This window comes from Balaenoptera physalus (assembly GCF_965194825.1).
Source record: "Balaenoptera physalus genome assembly, chromosome: 11".
Lineage (NCBI taxonomy): Eukaryota > Metazoa > Chordata > Mammalia > Artiodactyla > Balaenopteridae > Balaenoptera > Balaenoptera physalus.
The window spans coordinates 106,119,030-106,138,912 of NC_138896.1; the positions used below are offsets into that span (position 1 = coordinate 106,119,030).

At 47.9% G+C, this 19,883-nt stretch overlaps 1 protein-coding gene across 9 annotated transcripts in view; it reads right to left on the reverse strand.

Moving 5' to 3' along the window:
• The window catches only part of TMEM40 (transmembrane protein 40), a 31,102-nt gene extending 11,595 nt beyond the window's left edge, over positions 1–19,507 (reverse strand). For 4 of the 9 annotated variants that reach the window (XM_082415812.1, XM_082415805.1, XM_082415808.1 and 1 more), the window contains exons 1-3: positions 7,870–7,900; positions 3,944–4,015; positions 3,159–3,275 (exon numbers count right to left, since the gene is read on the reverse strand). In XM_082415812.1, coding sequence (XP_082271938.1) covers positions 3,159–3,275; positions 3,944–4,015; positions 7,870–7,885 — 205 coding nt within the window. In that variant the 5' untranslated portion in view covers positions 7,886–7,900. Of the gene's footprint in view, positions 1–3,158; positions 3,276–3,943; positions 4,016–7,869; positions 7,985–10,287; positions 10,469–19,302 lie in introns of those variants that run through there. The other 5 variants (XM_082415811.1, XM_082415809.1, XM_082415806.1 and 2 more) reach the window with 4 other exon arrangements.
• Between the last annotated feature and the right edge of the window lie 376 nt (positions 19,508–19,883).

Sequence of the window (19,883 nt, forward strand, 5' to 3'; positions counted from 1 at the left end):
AATGACCACATTGTTTGCACTCTTGGATTGGTCAGCATTCCAGGGATTCAGGCCTAGGAGTTTCTGGCTTCAGGTCCGGAGGACTCCCTTTTCCTCAGGATGACCAAGAGGGCCCCAGCAGTCCTGATGTCCCTCAGCGGGCTTGGGGACCTCCTGGTCTATCATGGATAAATTTTTAAATTATAGGAAACCAAGTTAACTGTGCTTAAAAATCAGTGCGAAAAAAAAAAAAATCAGTGCGTATGTGATCTCATATCTCCAGGCACAGAAAAAGAGGTATCAGGAAGTACATCAAGATAACAACAGCAGTATTTATCTCAAGAGATGGAATTTTGAGTGGCTTCTATTTTCTTCTTTTCTGTATTTTACAAATATCAATCAATGCCCCCAAAAGGCTTTTTCATCATATTTTGCAAAATATCAAACGATACAGAAAACAAGAAAGCAAAAATTACTCCAAATTCTATCCAACAGGGACAATCTCTATTAACATTCACATGAATATTATTTTAGCTTTCTTCATGATATATTCATGAGATATAATTTTTCAAACTTGTTCAAAGATTGATTTTTTTTCTTTTCCATTATGGTTTATTACAGGATATTGAATATAGTTCCCTATGCATACTATATAATTTTTTAATAAAAGGTACTGTAGAATTGTATGCTGTCAAGAATGAGGATAATTTTTCTGTGTGCTGTCTAATTCAATTGTTTAAAAAATTAACTCTGGCAGAAAGAATCACGTTTGTTTCCGGTGTCCCCAGTATCCATCACTGAGCCTGGCACATAGTTGATGCTCAATAAATATTTATTGAATAAATGTAAGAAGATACACTAATATGTGTTTAGTGGTTATCTAACAGAGCAAAGGATGATTTTTTTCCTTCTTTCTACTTCTTTGTATGTTCCATATTTTCTACAATGTGCCCATGTGTAATCTTTTATAATAAAAAAAGTTTTAATTTAAAAATAACAGGATAGGGACTTCCCTCGTGGCGCAGTGGTTGGGACTCCGTGCTCCCAATTAGGGGTGCTCGGGTTGGATCCCTGGTCAGGGAACTGGATCCCACATGCATGCCACGACTAAGAGTTCACATGCCACAACTAAGGAGCTGGCAAGCCGCAACTAAGGAGCCCGCGAGCCGCAACTAAGATCCAGCATAACCAAATAAATAAATAAATAAATATTTTTAAAAACCCAAACAGGATACATTAAGAACAAAAAGCTATGTAGGGAGAGTGGTGCTGGATGCCAGACTCTGAGTTAGGGCCCTCAAGTGGAGGAAGGTGGGGGGCTGCTGGGAGGCACCCAGGTTTGGGGCCCGAGGACTAACGGTCACCATCTGAGCCTGAAGAATGGGCAGGGTCTGAGTTCCAGCAGCAGGCCAACCAGGGTAGGACCAGAGACCAGGATCCTGAATGTCAGTCTGTCTCGATGCTTCTAGGACTCCGTGTTTATTTTCCTGCTGCTTTCTCTTAGTGTTGTTTTGTTAACTATGCCCAGTCCCATGTGTATGTACTCTGGAGGCCAGAAGGAAGGAACTTATGGCCACACTTGGGGGAGAACATTTGTGGGGGAGCAGCAACCCCTGAGCGTCAATCAGAATCAGAAGACAGAATGTCCCTTCCCACCTAGCGAGGACAAACAAAGGGACAGAATCCCCTGTTGGAGCCCCCCTGCCTCTGGAAGCTCTTCTACAACGAAACCTCACTGGCCTTGGTTTCCTCACCTGTAAAATGGGAATAACAATAGTGCCTTCCTCATGGGTCGCTATGAGAATTAACTGAGTTATTCCACATAAAGTGCTTGGAACGCTACCTGGCACATAGTAAGTGCTCAATAAATGCTAGCTGTGATGTTGCTGCTGCTATAAATTCAGCCTTACCTTTTGAGTTAAAAGTAGAGAGACATTCTGCTTCTTGTCAGAGAATCATGCGGCAATTTGTATCAAAGTCCAATTAGAGATGCTCATCCCTCTAAACCCATTAAAGAGCTTGTGGGAGTCGGTATGTAAGACTTGATTTGTATGAAAAATTCAAAAAGTAAAGGCTTTTGTGCAAGGATGCTCATGAGCATGACAAACTGGGGTGGGGGAGGGGGAGAATCTTAACAACAGCAGTTATTTTTAGAGCTATTACTATCTGATAGGTGCTAAGCCTTTGCACGTGTAGAATGTAATCCTCACAGGTATCCTATGAGATAATAACTTTTGCTATCATCCCCATCTTATGCATGAGGACCCCAGGGCATACAGGGTTAAGCAATTTACCCAAGGACACTTAGCTAGTTAGTGGCAAAGAAACGGTATGAACCTGCAGGCTGCTTGAATGGACACATGCACTGCCCCTGATTCCCAAGTTCTCCTACCAAACTAAACGTTCCTTTACATGAGATGCAGTCACTTGAGGGCTACTTGGGAAGCATGAAAAATAGCCGCTAAGATATTATGGAATAACATGGCAAAATGCTTAGGATAAGATAGCAAAAAAAATTGTAAACCAAGGACAAAATTGTCTATACGGTAATTTTTTGGGTTTTTTTTTTTTTTTGGCCATACTACGTGGCATATGGGATCTTAGTTCCCTGACCAGGCATCGAACACGTGCCCCCTGAAGTGGAAGCGTGGAGTCTAAACCACTGGACCACCAGGGAAGTCCCTATATAGTAGTTACAACTGTGTACAAGTTACATGTACAGAGAGGTGGGCTCTGGAAGGGAACATGGAAAAATAGAGCTGCAGTACTGAGGTGGGAGGTTCAGGAGACTGGTTTTTCTTTTTTTTTAATTTATGTTTTTGGCTGCGTTGGCTTTTCGTTGCTGTGCGCGGGCTTTCTCTAGCTGCGGCGAGCGGGGTCTACTCTTCGTTGCGGTGCACAGGCTTCGTATTGCGGTGGCTGCTCTTGTTGCGGAGCACGATCTCTAGGCGTGTGGGCTTCAGTAGTTGTGGCACGCGGGCTCAGTAGTTGTAGCTCGCAGGCTTAGTTGCTCCGCGGCATGTGGGATCTTCCCAGACCAGGGCTCGAACCCATGTCCCCTGCATTGGCAGGCGGATTCTTAACCACTGCGCTACCAGGGAAGTCCAGGAGATTGGTTTTTCCATGTAAATGCTTGTCTTTAATATTTTGATATAGATTTAATGAAATCATTGCTTTACCTGAGGAGGAGGATGAGGAGGAGGAGGATGAAGAGGAGGAAGACTTGCCTTTCTCATCCTCTTCTTGAGAATAGAGCTCAGCCTCCTGGTCTTGCTTGTGGAAATCCGTCTCTCCATCTGGGAGGCACACATAGGCAAGGATGAGTGTTTCCTGCCCTTCCCACCCCAGAGACCACCCAGGCCTCCCTAGGGGTCTACTTGGATGTGGGGAGCCAGGAGTGGCTGAATTCGCTGGGACACTCTTCCCAAACCCCTAGGGTCAGTGGGAGGTGCAGGAGACCAGGGCTCTCAGAGGCCCCAGAGGCTCTAGGAAGGCCAAAGGCAGACTTTTCTCTGAATATGGAGCCCAGAGAGGGGCTTCTAAGCCCTCCATCCTTCCCAAGAGACCACTACACCCTGTAGAGCAGTTGCCAATTTAAAATTCTCTGTAAATTACAGGGCAGGTGGGATCCGATCAAGCCCTAAACCTTCCCATTCCCCATTCTGGGGCCATGCAGGACCCTTCCCACCTTCTGAGGACTCTCCCTAGTGCCAGTCCAAGCCCCCAGAGCCTCTGAGATTTGGGGAGCAACTGAGGGTCCACACAGCTAGAGAGTACTGGGGGACAGACTGGACCAAGCACACACACGTGCGTGTGGGTAAAGTCACTACTTCTCTAGAGGTTTCAACCGTAACTTGGGCCATTCATTGTGCCGCATGAACTGAGCAGGGTCTTCTGTTCCACCTACTGCTGGACTTCACCTCCCATGTGGCTTTGCCCAGAGGGTCAGAGAGAGCAAACATACGGTCTAGATCTTCTGATTCTCCGTGGACTCGACTGTGGTCTTGAAGTGATCCTGAAGTCTCCATGGCCTTCCCTGGAGGAATAACAATAGTAATTAATGTTACCTTAGTTAATATCTTTAATATATAAAGAGCTTAGCAAATAAATAAGAAAAATATAAACATCCAGTATTCAAAGGTACAAGAACAATTTACGAAAAAAGAAATAAACAGTTAGGGAAATTTGAATAATGATCACCTTTTGATACTATTAAGAGCTTATTTTTTAAAAAAGAGACTTTAGTTTTTAACAGCAGTTCTAGGTTCACAGCAAAACTGAGTGGAAGGTACAAAGATTGCCCATATATCCCCTGCTCCTAAACGTGCATAGCCTCCCCTGTTATCAACATCCTCCATTAGAGAATTTATTTTTTTAGGTGTGATATTTGTATTGAGGTTATATTTATTTAAAGTATTTAGAAAGAAGTATTTAGAGATAAATACTGCAATGTTTATGATGAAATTATATGATGTCTGGGACATGCTTCAAAATAATCTGATTATTTGAATAAGGGAGTTGGAGGGCATAGGTGGGGGTCCAAATATAACAAACACGACCACGAGTTAATAATTGTTGGAGCTATAACAAAATATAAATAGTAGTTATCTCTGAGTGGTAGCATTATGGGTATTTTTAGTTTCTTATTTTTACTTTGCATTTTCTAAATTTTTAGCAGTATTGCTTTTCTTTTCCTTGTTTTTTGTTTTTCCATTATAGTGTATTACAAGATACTGAGTATAGTTCTCTGTGCTATACAGTAAATCCTTGTTATTTATCTGTTTTATATATGGTGGTGTGCATCTGTTAATCCCATACTCCCAATTTATCTCTCCCCCCACTTCCCCTTTGGTAACTGTAAGTTTGTTTTCTATGTCAGTATTTCTTTTGTTATAATAAAATAACCAATAATTTTTCATTACTTAAAAATGTAATATGCCACCTTATACCAGTACAGTAGTTAACAGTTTTACAAAGGGCTTATGTGTCTGTAATTCCATCTGAGCCTGATGATAAACCAGTCTGTTAGGAATTGGAATTAATTACTTCACACCTGAATTGCAGTTTCTAGACAACAAAACTTCCCAAAAGATTGTTTCATTTGACTCTTACAATAACCCTGCAAGGTAAATTTTATCATCCCCATTTTATAGAGGAGGAAACTGAGGCTCACAGAGATGAAGAGATTTGCATGAATTGGGACTCCAGAACCCACATTCTGTTTAATGTACCCCAAACATTGGTCTGGAGCACAAAACTGCTCAAAGTCAAGCCCTGCTGGTATGGCTGTCAGGATTATAGATGCAAACGGTAAAGCGGGGGCAGGAAGCAGGCACTTGAACGTGCAGAATGAGGTTTGGGAATCTGTCCCTTCAGGACACCATACTCTGTGCTTTCCTGAAATTCTGAGTGGGAGCTAGTGGTAACTCGAAGCCAGCCTTCAGATGAGGCCATGAGAAGGCCATAAGTGTGGCCTTGGAAAATCTAAACGGCTAACCTCAGTGAGCTGGTGCTCTCCTCTGGGGAAAATACACGGGGCTGCCATGGTTGGGCTGACTTGATTTTAGCTGGGCACATGGCCCCCAGCTAGAGACTGTATTTCCCAGCATCCCTTGAAGCTAGGCATGGCCTTGGGACCATGTGACTCACATTCCTGCCAGTAGACCGTGAATGAAGGGGATGTGCGTGGTGGTGAGCTGACAGATGTTCTAGGGTTCTGGGGGAAAAAGTATACACACACACAGATATGTCTGCTGTAAATTTTACTGATGTAAAGAATGTATGGGGGATAAATTAGGAATTTGGGATTAACAGATACACACCACTATACATAAAATAGATAAACAACAAGGACCTAATGATTAGCACAGGGAACTATATACGATATCTTGTAATAATCTATAATAGAAAAGAATCTGAAAAAGAATACTTATATATGTATATGTATAACTGAATCACTTTGCTGTACACCTGAAACATTGTAAATCAACTATACTTCAATAAAAAAAAATAATAAATAAAATTTTAAAAAGAATGTATAGCACACAGTTACAAAAAATAAAAATACAGTCCTCTTTATTGTGAATTTCATACACCTCTAACTTCAGTGTGACTTGGAATTTCTTGCAAAATCTACTATCAGTTTTTACAAATCTATCACCAACAATAGTGTCACAAAATCAAACTACAAATAAATGCTCAATCACTACCAAATTCAGAAAAGAAGTTGCTCACATCATGGATGAACAAGAGCACTGCCGACGTGAATGTTGGCTGATAACTTCTTTCATGTTAACAAGTAAGATGAAAGGGAAACAACAAATGCCTTTGTCGTCATAGTTTGTCAGTGATATAAGCAACTTCTTTGCTGAATCGAATGATACTTTACAAATTCTGGAAGAATATTTTCTCAACTTTTTGTATTGTTCACAGTGTAATGGCAACAGGCGTAATGTAATGCCTACAGGTTTGAGGTTTGATCTCCATTATTAACATTTGCTTGATCACTTTCTTAAATTTAGACAATCGACAAAGCAAACCTTCAAGCTCTGATTTGTAGAGTTTACTGATCTCTGTGACTGATACCTGTGTGATGTCATGGAGTGCAAAGTTGGGAAGGCATGGGCAGTGGAACACAGCATTACACAGTGATTCCACAATACAGATAAAACAGATGTGAAAATCTCAAGTGCCTAGGTAATGGGCAGAATGTAGTAAAATAAATTAGGAACTTATTTACCTTATTTTTTATTTTGAGTACTTATTAACCTTTTTTTTTAAACATAAATTAGTTATTTATACACTTATAGAATTTAATTTAATAATGGTGTGTTTAACAACCGATTTTCAGCTCTGGGCTTATAAACTTCTGTGCCTTCTACTTCCTCTTTCCTGCTTCTTGTATGCTGGAATGCAGACATGGGGTGGAGAATAACCTCAATCGCGCAAACTGAGCCAACACCCCAGGGAATACCTGAGCAACAAGGCAAAGGAATCTGGGCCCTGAAAGGCCTCACTCACGAAGCCGTCTGCACACCTGGACCTGTCTCTGGTCAGCTATGTGCACAGGAAATGAGCTTCTCTCTTATGTGATCCCAGGGATTCGGTCTCTGTTACAGCATCTCAGCCACGCTGTGCAGGCTTCGTTCTGACGCACCCTCCGCCATTTCTTCTCCTCCCAGCTCTGAGACTAAGGCCTCAACTCCACGAGGAGGTAGACTCACTCCTCTCTAACAAGTTTAGACCTGGGCTCCCAACCTCAACGCTCCCCACGTTTGGGACCAATGATCCTTTGCCGGTGTATGCATTGTGTTTAACGGCCTCCCCACTGGATGCAGGTAACACCCCCCCCCAGTTGTTGTGACAATCAAAAATGTCACCAGACATTTCCAAATGTCTCCTGGGGTCAAAAATCACCCCTACTTGGGAACCACTGGTCTAGAGAATCTACTCTTTTTTTAAAATTTTAATTTAATTAAAAATTTTTATTGAGATAAAATGCTCATATAACATTACTTTCAAGGGTACAACATGATGATTCAATATTTGTATATGTTGCAAAATGATCACCACAGTAGTCTAGTTAGCATCTGTCACCATACATAGTCACAAAATTTTTTTTCTTGTGATGACAACTTTTCAGGTCTGTTCTCTTAGCAACTTTGAAATATGCAGTACAGTATTATGAACTATAGTCACCATGCTGTACATTACATGCCCAGGACTTTTTTATTGTGTAACTAGAAGTTTGTACCTTTTGACCCCCTTCACCTATTTCGCCCACCCCCAACCCCCCATCTCTGGCAACCACCAATCTCTTCTCTGTATCTATGACTCTGTGGGGTTTTGTTTGTTGTTAGTAGAGAATCTACTCTTAATCCACCACAAGACCTTGACAAGGCAGCATCCTTCCCCGTGCCTCAGAGCTGGATTGCCTGGCTGTGAATCCAATCTGACACTTGTAGCTATGGGATTCTGGGCCAGTCACTTAACCTCTTACGTGCCTCAGGTTTCCCGTCTGTAAAATGGGGACAATGATAGTGTTTACCTCATAGTATTGCTGTGAAAATGGCATGACTTAAAACCCATAAAGCACTCAGAACAATGCCTGGTATAGAGCAAGGGTTGAACAAATGCCAGCTGAGATGACGATCATTATTATGACGGGGCGCGGCAACAAGACAGCATATGCTTTCGGGTGAGACTGACCAGGGTCCAACCCCACTTCCATCACCTGTGCACAAGATGACCTTGGCAGGACAGGCCCCTTCTCCAAGCTCTAGTTACCTCAATTGCGAACTGGCAATGGCAGCACCCTAGAGAAGAAAGATGGCCAGTGCCTGCCCATAGGAGGGCTTGGTGAGTGTGAGTTCCCTCTTCTACAGACCTCCTATGACCCTCGGACATTCGGGGTCCAGCCCCAGCCCCACCCATCTCCCATCTCCTAGGGCCCAGGCTCCATTACCCCTTTCTAGAATAAAAATTCCTATTTCTCAGGGCAGAATTCAGCTAAGCATTAGGAGGTCACTAGCCAATAAAATGAATCAAAATCCAGGTATGAATGACTGATGACCACAAGCCTTCAGGGCATATTTATATTTTGAAAAGGACTCTTTGTTCATAGCAGGTGTCCAGTATGTCTCACTGGCTGAGATCATCTCTCATGGTGGAATTTCAGGTGGAGCAGAGGAAGAGACTTAGAGCCGTACGGGGGCAACAGAGCTGCTGGCTGACAGCAAATACGCCGACAGTCCGCCAAGCTCGTCCTACCTTTCCTGCTCTAGCTGTCTCGGTCACGTGGCAGCCCCTGGTGACACTCAGCATTTTCAAGCCTCCAGACTTCCACCCATGCCATTCTTCCTTGTTACCAAAATTGTATCTGACTTCCCAGGCACTGCGCAAATACCACCTCTTTCATGAAGACCTCTGCTGGTTGTCTAACCAGTACCCACCCTCCTTACCCCCACTCCCTTATTCCTTCTCCCCGCTCTGTCACCCCTGGACTTCTTGCTTGTGAGCAAAACTGAATTTTGTTCTTCCATATCAAGTAGATACTTGTTTTCCCAGCTAGGAGTGGCCATGTGATCCAGTTTTGGCCAAAAAGAAGTGAGAAGCCTGATGGGGTTCTGGGAAGGAGTTTTGCTTCTCCTGACCAAAGAGGCCAACAGTGTTGGTGCTGTGTCTTGCCTCTCCTTTCTTTCTTGAACATGAAGGTGATGGCAGGAGCTACAGTGGCCATCTTGTGACCATGAGGAAAGGCCAAAGCAAATGCAGGGTCACTGAGCTGATGAGCCCTTGACAGCAGCTGCCTGTTTTCTTGTTATTTAAGAAAAATAAACCCCATTTTGTTTAAACCTCTATAGTCAGGATTCTCGGCATTTGTAGCTGAACACAATTCTGACTGATACACCTTCCCTCCCCTACCTTCATACATTAATCGAGCACCTACTGTGTGCTAGCACTGGGGATAGCGTGGTGAACAATTTGCAGCCCTGTCCTCAAGGAATTTCATGGTAGACCCAGGGGGTAGTCCCATGGGAGTCCAGGGGCCAAATCAGACCAGGGTCAGCCAGGGAAAGTTCCTGAAGGAGGGAATGCTGCGGGTGAGTTTGGAAGGGCCAGATGAGCTGTGTGCAAAGGCACAGAGGCGAGGGGCTTTGGCCCACATGGGAGACAGTTGGCACGAAGCAACTCTAAAGAAGGATGGGATTTGGGGGAGGCCCAGAGGGCACATTGCTCTCCTGAGCCTTCATCAGCTGTGCCTTGTTTCAGACTCTTCCTTCTTGAGGGAGGAGCCTTGTTGCACAACTGCCGGGGCCACTGTTCCTTGTTCACCTTCAGATCTCCAATCAGGGCCCGGCAGAGGGTCTGACACACCCAGGGTGAGTCTCCTCCACTAGATCACTAACCAGCCAGGGTAGGGACCATGGCTGATTCATCTTTGTCACCTGTGCCCTGCACAGGGCCCGGCAGAAAGCAAAAATGATGATACTGATGATGATGAAGACAATAACAAATAAGTGCTTCCTATCTACCAGGCAAGGATCTGAGCACATGACACATGTGCCTCACATATGCCTCACCACAACTCTATCAGGGCTCACTGTGGTTGTGCCCATTTTATAGGTAAGAACACTGAGGCACAGAGAGGCAAGGAAACTTGCCCAGGGCCACAGCTAGTAAGTGGTTGAGCAAGGGTAGTTGCTCAGTCCTTGTTGATGCTGGCACCTCTTCCCAGGCCTCTGTCATTAGCACCAGGAAAGAAGCCACTAACAGTCATCGAGTGTTATGCAAATGATGCTGACTTGCCTTCTATTTAGTGCTGGAGCCCTGAGCAAGTGTCCCCAGAGCCCAGGGAACCTCCTCGGGCAGTTTTTCAGCACACTGATCCATCAGGAGGGGAAATAGAACTATCACGGAGGCAGGACCTGAGGTAGCCCTGTTTCTCCTTTTAATGTCCTTGCCTCATCCTCCTCCACCCATATTTCTGCTGTAAGAAAGTATAAACAGAATTGTAAAAATTTAAAACTCTAAGATCAGTGTGTAGGGCAATGCTTAAGACAAAAGGACAGCGCACTAGTGGTGGGACATCAGGCAGAGGGATTGCCGTGAGGGGCTTCTGAAAGTTCAAGTTCACAGCAATGTGACCTCCTTTGAGCCAAGATGGAGCACGGGGAGTTGAGACAGGAGAAGTGAAGACAGAAGAAAGCAGAGAGAGGAAAGAGCACATGGCACAATCCCTGCGATCTTATTTCACCCCTGCAAGTCTTATTTTACACAGAAAGAAACTGAGGTTCACAGAGACAAGTGACTTGTCCAAGGTCTCCCAGCTTACGGATGGACTCGAATCCATCCCCTGCCCTAACAGAGAACCCCCGTTCCCTGGCCCCGGTTAGAGGCCCGTAGGCCTCCCTCTTTCAGGTGGCCCCCACCTCCCCACCATCTGAGGCTGTTCCTACAAGGAAATGCAATGCTTAGCGCTTTTCTCCAAAAAGCCCAGCCCTGCTGAGTCACCGGTGGTGCCAGGGCCGCTGCACCCACAGGCTTTGCTAAACTGGATTTCCACTTCAGTTCAGCCCAGATTTCCTAAGCTCCTGCTATTACAAGGGCCTGGGTCCGAGGTGGGAGGGATAGTAGGGGACACCAGGCCATCACAGCCGCACAGAGCTTTCCCCGCTCAGCTCACTGGATCCTCACGCTAACCAGGCAGGAAGCAGGGTGGCGATCGGTGTCCTAGTTTATGGAAGGGGAAACTGAGCCATGGAGAGGAACTTGCACAGGATCGCACAGCGATTCAGGGGCAAGGCTGGCTCCAGAACCCTGTCTCCTGATTCAGGGGCTGCCTATCTTTCTTGGGTGTCCCACCTTGGAGGACGGGGCTTACTAAGATTGAGTTGGATTTTAACATCTGGCCAAAGTGGGATGAAGGTTTAGTGGAGGGGGTGGGTGGCAGTGGGCTGCTGAAGGGCTAGGAACCCCGTGAGGCTGGGGAATCATCCAGGGCCTTGAATGCTTGGGTAACGGCCAACTCTCCCCACAGGTGGACTGAACCTTCACCCCTGAGGGCCACCAATGCTGGACCAGCTCAGTTCAACACGCCCAGGGCAGGAAGTGGGATGGGAGGCACTGGGAACAGAACCAGCAGCTAAGAGGGGGACAGAGCCGACAGAGGGGTGGACACTTACTGATTTTCCCCACCTGGCATTGAAGCCCCTTCTGGTGATTGCAGCAAAGGATTAAGTCAGAGCCCTGGATAATCTCCAGCTTCCCAAGCCACCCCAAACAAGCATGCGCCCTAATTCCAAGCACATCCTTGTCAGGCAGACACTGCTCCAGGACAACTGTATGGGAACTCTGGAGGGGTGACTGCCCTCCACCCAGGCTAGACCACCAGCTTCTCCCTCCCGGGAATCGGACTTGTGATGTGAGTGACACAAAGCCCTCAGTCTGTGGGCGCTGGTCTCCCCTGAGACAGGGCCCTCTTGTTTCTGCTCCTGGGCACCGTCTTCTCTGCAGTCTGGCTCCTCAGAAGTTCCCTCTGTTCTGTGAGACCTCCATATCCTCCCAAGAAAGTCCTGTTATGGTAGCCTGTGGTGGTTTCTGTTACTTGCAACCAAAGCATTTGAGATGAGACGAATGCGGGGGGAAGGGCTCTGAGAGTGTAGGCAGAGCGAAGCGGGGCTCGCTGGGCAGGCCACGGTCCACAGATTTCACTCCAGCCCCCAGGGCGGGATGGGCAGGGCCCCTGAGGCCCCCCACCCCATTCGTGGTGCTTTGTCTCAACTCCAGGCTGGGTTGGGGAGCTCCCGGGTTTCCCCAGCACTGTAACCACCCAAGCCAGTTGTCCTGAAGATTTTGCCCTACAGGCCTGCACACTTGCTGAGGACAGAGACCGTCCTGGAGCTGGTTCAGCTCCTCACTGGTTTTCTATTTCTTCTGTAACAAATTCCCACAAACTTAGTGGCTTAAAGCAACACCTGTATAGTATCTCACAGTTCTGCAGGTTAGAAGTCCAACACTGGTTCGCCGGGCTAAAATCAAGGTGCCAGCAGGGCTGCCTTCCTTCCTGCTCTAGGGGAAATCCGTTTCCTTGCTGCTGCTTTTTCTCCTTCCCCTTTCCCTCCCCCTCCTTCTTCATTTCCTTGCATTGTCCAGCTTCTAGAGGCCACCTACATTCCTTGGCTTGTGGCCTCTTCTTCCGTTTTCAAAGCCAGCAATGTCAGGTCAAGTCCTCACACTACACTGTTCTGACCTCTTCTGCCACCCTCTTGCACATTTAAGGACCCTTGTAATGACACTGGCCCCACCCAGATCACCCAGGATCATCCCGTATGTGACGGCCAGCGGCCGAGCAACCTTAATTCCACGTGCAATCTTCATTCCCCTCTGCTGCGTAACCTAACAGAGTCGCAGTTTCCAGAGATCAGGACATAGGCACCTCTGGGGGCTATCACTCTGCTTATCACAGTCTCTCCACCGCAGTGCCTGTCTCAGCCCGGAGCCCTCAGATGCTGACCCTCTTCCTTCCTAACTTCTCTGACTCCACCACCCTCCTGGGCCCCCAAGCTCCAAAGGCAGGAAGGATGACACGGCTCCTCCCTCCACAGCCAGCCAAAGCCCAAGCCTGTCCCATCTTCCCTTCAAGAGGAGCTGGGTTTTCTATTTCCACTGCCTCCCTCCCAAGAGATCCTACAAGGGGACTGAGGGCTTGGGACTTGGTCATAACTGTGTTCCTGTCCCTGTTCCTTTGCTGCCAGGCTCCACTCAGCTTCTATAAAATGGTGTGTTAATATCTATCCTCCAGAGTGTTGCGGGGATGAAAGGATATCGCACCCACAACAAGCCTAGAATCCTGGCAACTTAATAAATGAGAGTTTCCCCTTCCTTTCCCATGCTCAATGTCTCTCAAATTTGGGTAATGGTCAGATGTCCTTGGGAGCACTGTTGACAGGGCAGATACCCAGGACTCTCTCACTCAGAGCGTCTGGTGTTCAGAGCAAGGTTAGGGTTAGGGTGTGGCTCAGGGAAATCTGTACTGTGAACAAAGGCACCACATGCTAGGCAGAGTGTGGTCCACTCAGGCCGCCAGAAACTCTCCCCTGAGTGTTACAACAGTCTCCCAACAGGCTCGTCTGCCTCTGCCCTCCCTCCTCCAAACATGTTGCTGGACTGCCCTGGGCTTCAGTTCCCACACACGGAGAAGCTGGGCTGCACCCTGCAAGGTTCTTCCAGCTCTGACGTTCTAGGATACTAACGCTCTGGTCCCATTAAAGCACTCAGGGCTCATCCACTCAATCAGCAAAGGCGCTCAGGGTTGATGTGACCCATGGGAGGGCCCAGAAGAGCATGTTCTAACAGGAAGATACACACAGTATCTTGTGGGGCCCTTGAAATGCTCCAAGAAAAAGTGGATTTTATGTTCAAAGAAGTTTGGGCAACACTGCTTTCCATAGCCGCCCCCACCTTGGAGCTGCATGAAGTGCAAGTTGTACATTAAAGGCTCTGAGAAGGCCTGCAGGATAGAAAGCTCTTTTACTCTAGTTAATCCAATCCTTCCCCAAACTACACAAGAGTACAGTCCTTTTCCCCAGAATGTGGTTCAATGTCTTTTGGTACAGCTTTGGGAAATGCCATCTGCTTCAATCCCTGCTGTGCCTGGGGCCCGTCTTTTTGTCCTAGAATCCAGGCCTGGGCACTCTCGCTGCCCACTCTGGACACTGCCAGCTTCCCGGGTCCAGAGTTCCTCCACCCGTCAAGCAGGACAGTTGGGGAGGGGAATGAATCAGACACAGACCCTGGGAAGCCAGAGGCATGGGACAGAAACTGTCTTTTCAGAGCTCCAGATCCCAAGGTATGGGTGGGAAGTCCTCTGGGCACCCTCAGGGCAGGGGCTGGGAGGAAACAGAGTTAGCTGCTGTGAGACCGAGGGCCTGGCCGGGCCCTGCCACCAAGCCCTGGGCACATCGCTTCCCTCCTCTAGGTCCTTTTTCTCATCTATGAGACAAAGAAGAATGTCACTCACCAAGGGTTTTGGAGCTCACCTGGGGCTGTGGACAGGACAGTACATAGCAAAATGACATGCTGTTAGCCAACACTCTGTACTGAGAGGTATCTTGATTAAGTCACTCCAGCAGTGGGGTCTGACAGAGCCCACTCCAAATCGTGCCTCATCACTTTACTTCCCAGCTCGGTGACTTTGGGCAAATAACTTTATCACTTTGAGCCTCAGTTTCCCTGTCTGTAAAATAGGGATTGTGTCACTATCTTGCAGCGTCGCTGTCAGGATTCAGATAAAATGGACTTAGATTCTGGGCTCCCTGGGATTAGGAATCACGTTTTTCTTGCTACTATATTCTAGTCCCTGGCTTAGAGAAAGTGCTTCATAAAAAGAAGCCATGAAGTGCTGGATTTAAGAGCTTAGAGAAATAATGTTACACCAGCAGTGTCTTAGCATCTCCCCCTTCCCTTTATAAGATCCTCCGCTTGCTCCCGTCCCTCTTCTTCTCCAGCCCGCTACACCTCCTGCCTCAGCCTCACCTCCCACCTCACCCCACTCCCCAGGCTTGGCCCTCTCTCTCTTTCCCCGAGCTTGAATTCCACAGAGTTACAGCCAGCAGATCAAAGCTGAGGCCCAGAGAGGGAAAGGGGCTTCCCCACAGGCCACGTAGCAAAGGATATGAACTCGGATCTGAGGCTGAAGTCCAAGCACAAGGGGAACCTCACAGAGGAAAAGAATGAAGACGCCACCGTTCCCACCTCCTCAGCCGTTTGTCTCAAGTCCATCCAGGCAATTTAATGGTGGGATAACAACCCAAACTGCTCAGCCAGCTGCCCACAAGCTGGACGGACCTGTCACGAATCTGAGTGAATCCTGTGGCCACAGTACATCCAAGGATGCAGCTAGGGCCTGAGAAGTGGGGATGGCACCGAAAGAAGAAGGTAAAAGGGACAAAATCAAGTCTGTGCAGAAGGAGGATGGGTGGGCCCAGCTTGGAGGCTGTTCATACAGAAAGACCTAGGATTTTAAAAACATTCTCTGAAAGATAAGTAAATGTTAGCACGAGCATCTGACTGGACTCTAGCACACAGGAGGTACATAACCAATGTCTGTTAAAGCGCAATACGAGTCAACAAGGTGACAGAGCAACAAAGCAAAGCTAACACAGCCTTCGGTCATATTAACAGAAGCACAGAGTGTACAGTGAGGAAGGTGACCTATACCTCACCAGCTCCTATCCTAGGCTCAGTCCTAGGTCCTGAACAGAACAGAGTCTGGACAAACCAAGATCATCCAGAGGACGTGAGTGGTACGGAGACCACATCCAAGAGAAGTGGCCGGAGGAGCAAGGTGCTCAGCCTAGGGATGAGCACTGCAAGAACAGACCTGGTCACTGTCCCCAGGTCTCTGCAGGGCTCCTCCAGGACAGGACGACCAGGTGGGGCTGTGAGCCCAGAGGGAGGGGTTGGGACCTTGGGGAGTCACCGGGGCAGATGCCAGCTCAATATGTAAAGGAATTTTCTAAAAATGAGAGCTGCTTTGAGTGGTCATGAGCACCCTGCCATGAGAGATGGCAAGCGAAGGTGTGGCAGAGGTGGGCTTAGATGTCCTTAGCTCAGAACCTATTAGTCTCTCAAATAATAATCTCCAAAGCACAGGAGGAAAATATTAGTTCATTATTTCTGCTTAAGTTTTAGCTAAAAGTAGTTAAGAGTATATAGTTCAACCCTGATGTGCACCCTTGGCCATATGTCAGACACCCAATGCCATGTCCATTAAGTGGGGTCCCCAGAGGCCAAGGGCAGCCCACAATGCAGACAGGTTTGCTATGCCCATGTCTTCTGTTCTTTTACATTCAGCCTATTGCTGTATACTGTAGTGTCCTGGTGGCAGGTTAGGTGGAGTTGAGGATCAAACAACACAGCTTTAACTGAATCAATCCCTGTAGTGTGGACAAGTGGCTTCTCAAAGTCCCTGCCAAGAAACCGTGGATGGAGATAACGCTAATCGAGAAAGTACAAGCCAGCGACAGGAAAAGTGTAGGACAAACCCACCACTGCTCCTAGTTCAAGTCCTACCACAGCTACCCTAACGTTGAAAACAATAAAGAATGGCATCTCATATACACATTATTGCTGACTGAAATCAGAGTAAGAAAACTCCTTGAAAGGTGGACTTCTATCCACTACTGTTGGTGATGAAATTCACTCCGAATATATACTGGGCCTTGAGACATTAGTTAATGGTCACAGTACTTGTATATAATTTCTAAATCCATATATAAATATATAGTGTTGTGGGTGTCTAAACATTTTTCTTGAGCAGAGATTGCTATCAAAAAGTGTGACGAACACTGCTCCGGATTCTCAGACCCAGCTAGACACTAGGGGATGCTATTCCCTGTTTAGGTTTGGGGGTCTAATCAGATTTGTTTTGGATTTAGAGACGAAGAAAAACCAGGAGGGAGTGTGCTCCTCAATAAACTTTTTTGAGGCCCCCAAAATGTTTGAAGAGGAATGGGAAGAAACCACAAACTCTGAAAAGAATCTTCCCTGGCTCTGACTCTCCAAGGCCGGTGTCTGGTTAAACAGCCAGTGCCAGGCCAGGCTCCTCTTTCTCATCCTCTCATGCCAGTTTCTCTCTGTCTCTGTCTCTTCTCTCTCTCTTTTCCATCTTTTTCTCTTGGTCTCTCACATTCCCTCTCCCCGCCCCCCTCACACACACACACACACACAATTGACAATAGCAAAAACCATAAAGGAGGCACCCAGTGAAAGAGAAAGAGCTTTCTGGCTCTTGAATATCAGACAGACCTGGACTCAGTTCCCAGCTCTACCCACCACTGACTGTGAGATCACTGCAAGTCTCACCCATTCTGGGAGCCTCAGAATCCTCCCCTGGAATGGGCACGCCTACAACTCAACAATAATATGACATCCCAATTTTAAAATGGCCAAAGGATTTCAACAGACATTTCTCTAAAGAAGATGTACAAATGGTCACTAGCACATGGAAAGTTGCTCAGCATCATTAGTCATGACGGAAATGCAAATCAAAACCACAATGAGATACCACTTCATGTGTGCTAGGATGGTTAAAATAAGAAATACAGACAATAACAAGTTCTGAAGAGGACGTGGAAAATTTGGAGACTTAACATATTGTCAGTGGGAATGTAAAATGGTGCAGCCGCTTTGGAAAACAGTTTGAGCTCCTTACAATGTTAAACATAGTTTCACCATAAGACCTAGCAAGTCCTTGGTATTATATCCAAGAGAACTGACAACCTGTGTCCACACAAAGACTTGTACATGAATGTTCACAGCAGCGTTATTCATAATAGCTAAAAAGTGGAAACAACCCAAATGCCCATCAACTGACGGATGGATAAACAAGATGTGATAGAATCATACAGTACAATATTATTCACCCAAAACGAGGAATGAAGTGCTGACACACGCTAAAACATGCATAGACCTTGAAAACATTATGCTAAGTGAAAGAAGCCAGTCAGAAGAGATCCCCTATTGTATGACTGCATTTACATGAATTGTCCAGAATAATCAGATCCATAGAGACAGAAAGTGGATTAGCCGTTGCCAGGGAGAAGGGGATATGGTGAGTGACTGCTAAAGGGTATGGGGTTTATTTGGGGAGGATAAAAATGTTCTAAATTGGACAGTGGTGATGGTTCACAACTTGGTGAATAAACTGAAAACCACAGGCTTGTACACTTTAAAAGGGTGAACTTTATGGCATGTGAATGATATCTCCATAAGGTTTTTTTTTTTTTTTTAAAAAGACAACTTCCCACATACAGCTATTATGAAAGTGAAATAAGCGGTCCCTGGTCCTGGCATGTGGCCACCGTGTGGGAGATGTCTCCCTAAGAAGGCGGCCTGGTGAGGATTTCAAGGCACAGGGGCCCTAGCCTTTTAGAGGGCTGCACCAAGTTCTGGGAGATCCAGAGACAGGAGGGGGGTTCCTTATTACAGATCCGCTTGGCTTGGACTCCGAACAGGACAAACACTCACTCCTGACTTCACTTTTCTCTCAGCTTCTAAACAAACCAGGTCAAAATGATAAGCACAACCCCATAATCTTTCTTGTCCGCCATAAAAGGAAAATGGGTTGGCTTCCGGCCCAAAGGCTGCCTCTGAGGAGAGAAGCCGGGATGCTCTGAGCACAGGTGGGTCCTCCAGACTCGGGATGACGGCCTGGGGGACTGGGGCTGCTGGGGACTCCCTCTAGGCCGCACCCTCCACCCCGTGAGCCTCTGACTTCAGCGGGTCTCCCCCCGCCCCCAGCTCTCTGTTCAGCACTTTTTCCCCAGAGATGCCTTTGAGCCCGAGGCCAGGGCAGCTTCTGGGGGAAACAGGAGCGCGGCTGCCTTCACTCGCGGGTGAAAGCGCAGAGGCCGGGCGTCTGTGAGGAAACACCCTCCAAAGCTGTGAGTCCCATGAGGGCGGAGTGGGAGAAGCCTTCCGAAACTAGGGGGACCCTTCACCTCATGAATGGGAAAGCTGAGGTCGTAGGGTTTTCTGAAGGCCCCGCAGGAAGTCAGCGACAGAACCGCAGTGGGTCACCTGCGGGGGCGGGGCACGGGCTGGCTGGAGGCTCACAGCACCCCTGAAGAACTTCACCCTCCCCCGATTTTCCAGAGATGGAGACACAGGCGCTCACCCAGCTGGGAAGCCACTGAACTGGGACTCAAATCCAGGCCCACAGGGAACCACAAAATGTCAGGCCTGTTGAAGAGCCTGTTTCTCCCCAGTTCTCTTAAAAATCACCCCCACCCCGCCTCTCCCGCTCCGCGTGTCCCTTACCTGTGTTCCCGAGGCCGGTGTGGGCTGGAGGCGAGCGGCGCTCGGACTCTGGAGGCGGGCGGGGCGGGGCGGGGCCGGGCCGGGAGGAGGGCGGAGAGGCGGGGCCGCCCCCGTGGCAGGCAGGGGCGGGACGTGACGTCGCCGTGGGCCTCACGCTCACCCGCCCACGCGCCCACGCTCAGCCGGGGGGCGCTCCTTCCTGCGGTGCTGTCGGCGCCAGGCCTTCCTGTCTGCCTTGACTCCTACCTGGATGTGCCAGGAGGGCAGGTGGGGCGGCTGCACCCCCAGACGCGCCCCGGGCCGGGGCCATGCCCTCTGACTTAACGGGTGGTTACGTGGGGGCAGTGGTACCACCCTGACTGTGCCAGGCTCTGGGCGGGGAAGAGGTGGCGTGTCCCAGATGCTCCCCACCCCGCTGGGTGAGGCCGACTCAGGGCCCAGCCATGTGGGCCAACCGGATGCTCCCCCAGAGGAGTGAGGTGGGGCCGGCAGCAGAAGAGGAGGCCCTGGGGCTCAGGGCTGGGTGGGGGGACTCCTGTGGGTGGGACTGGCAGTTCCCTCTCCTGGTGAGGAAACTGGGC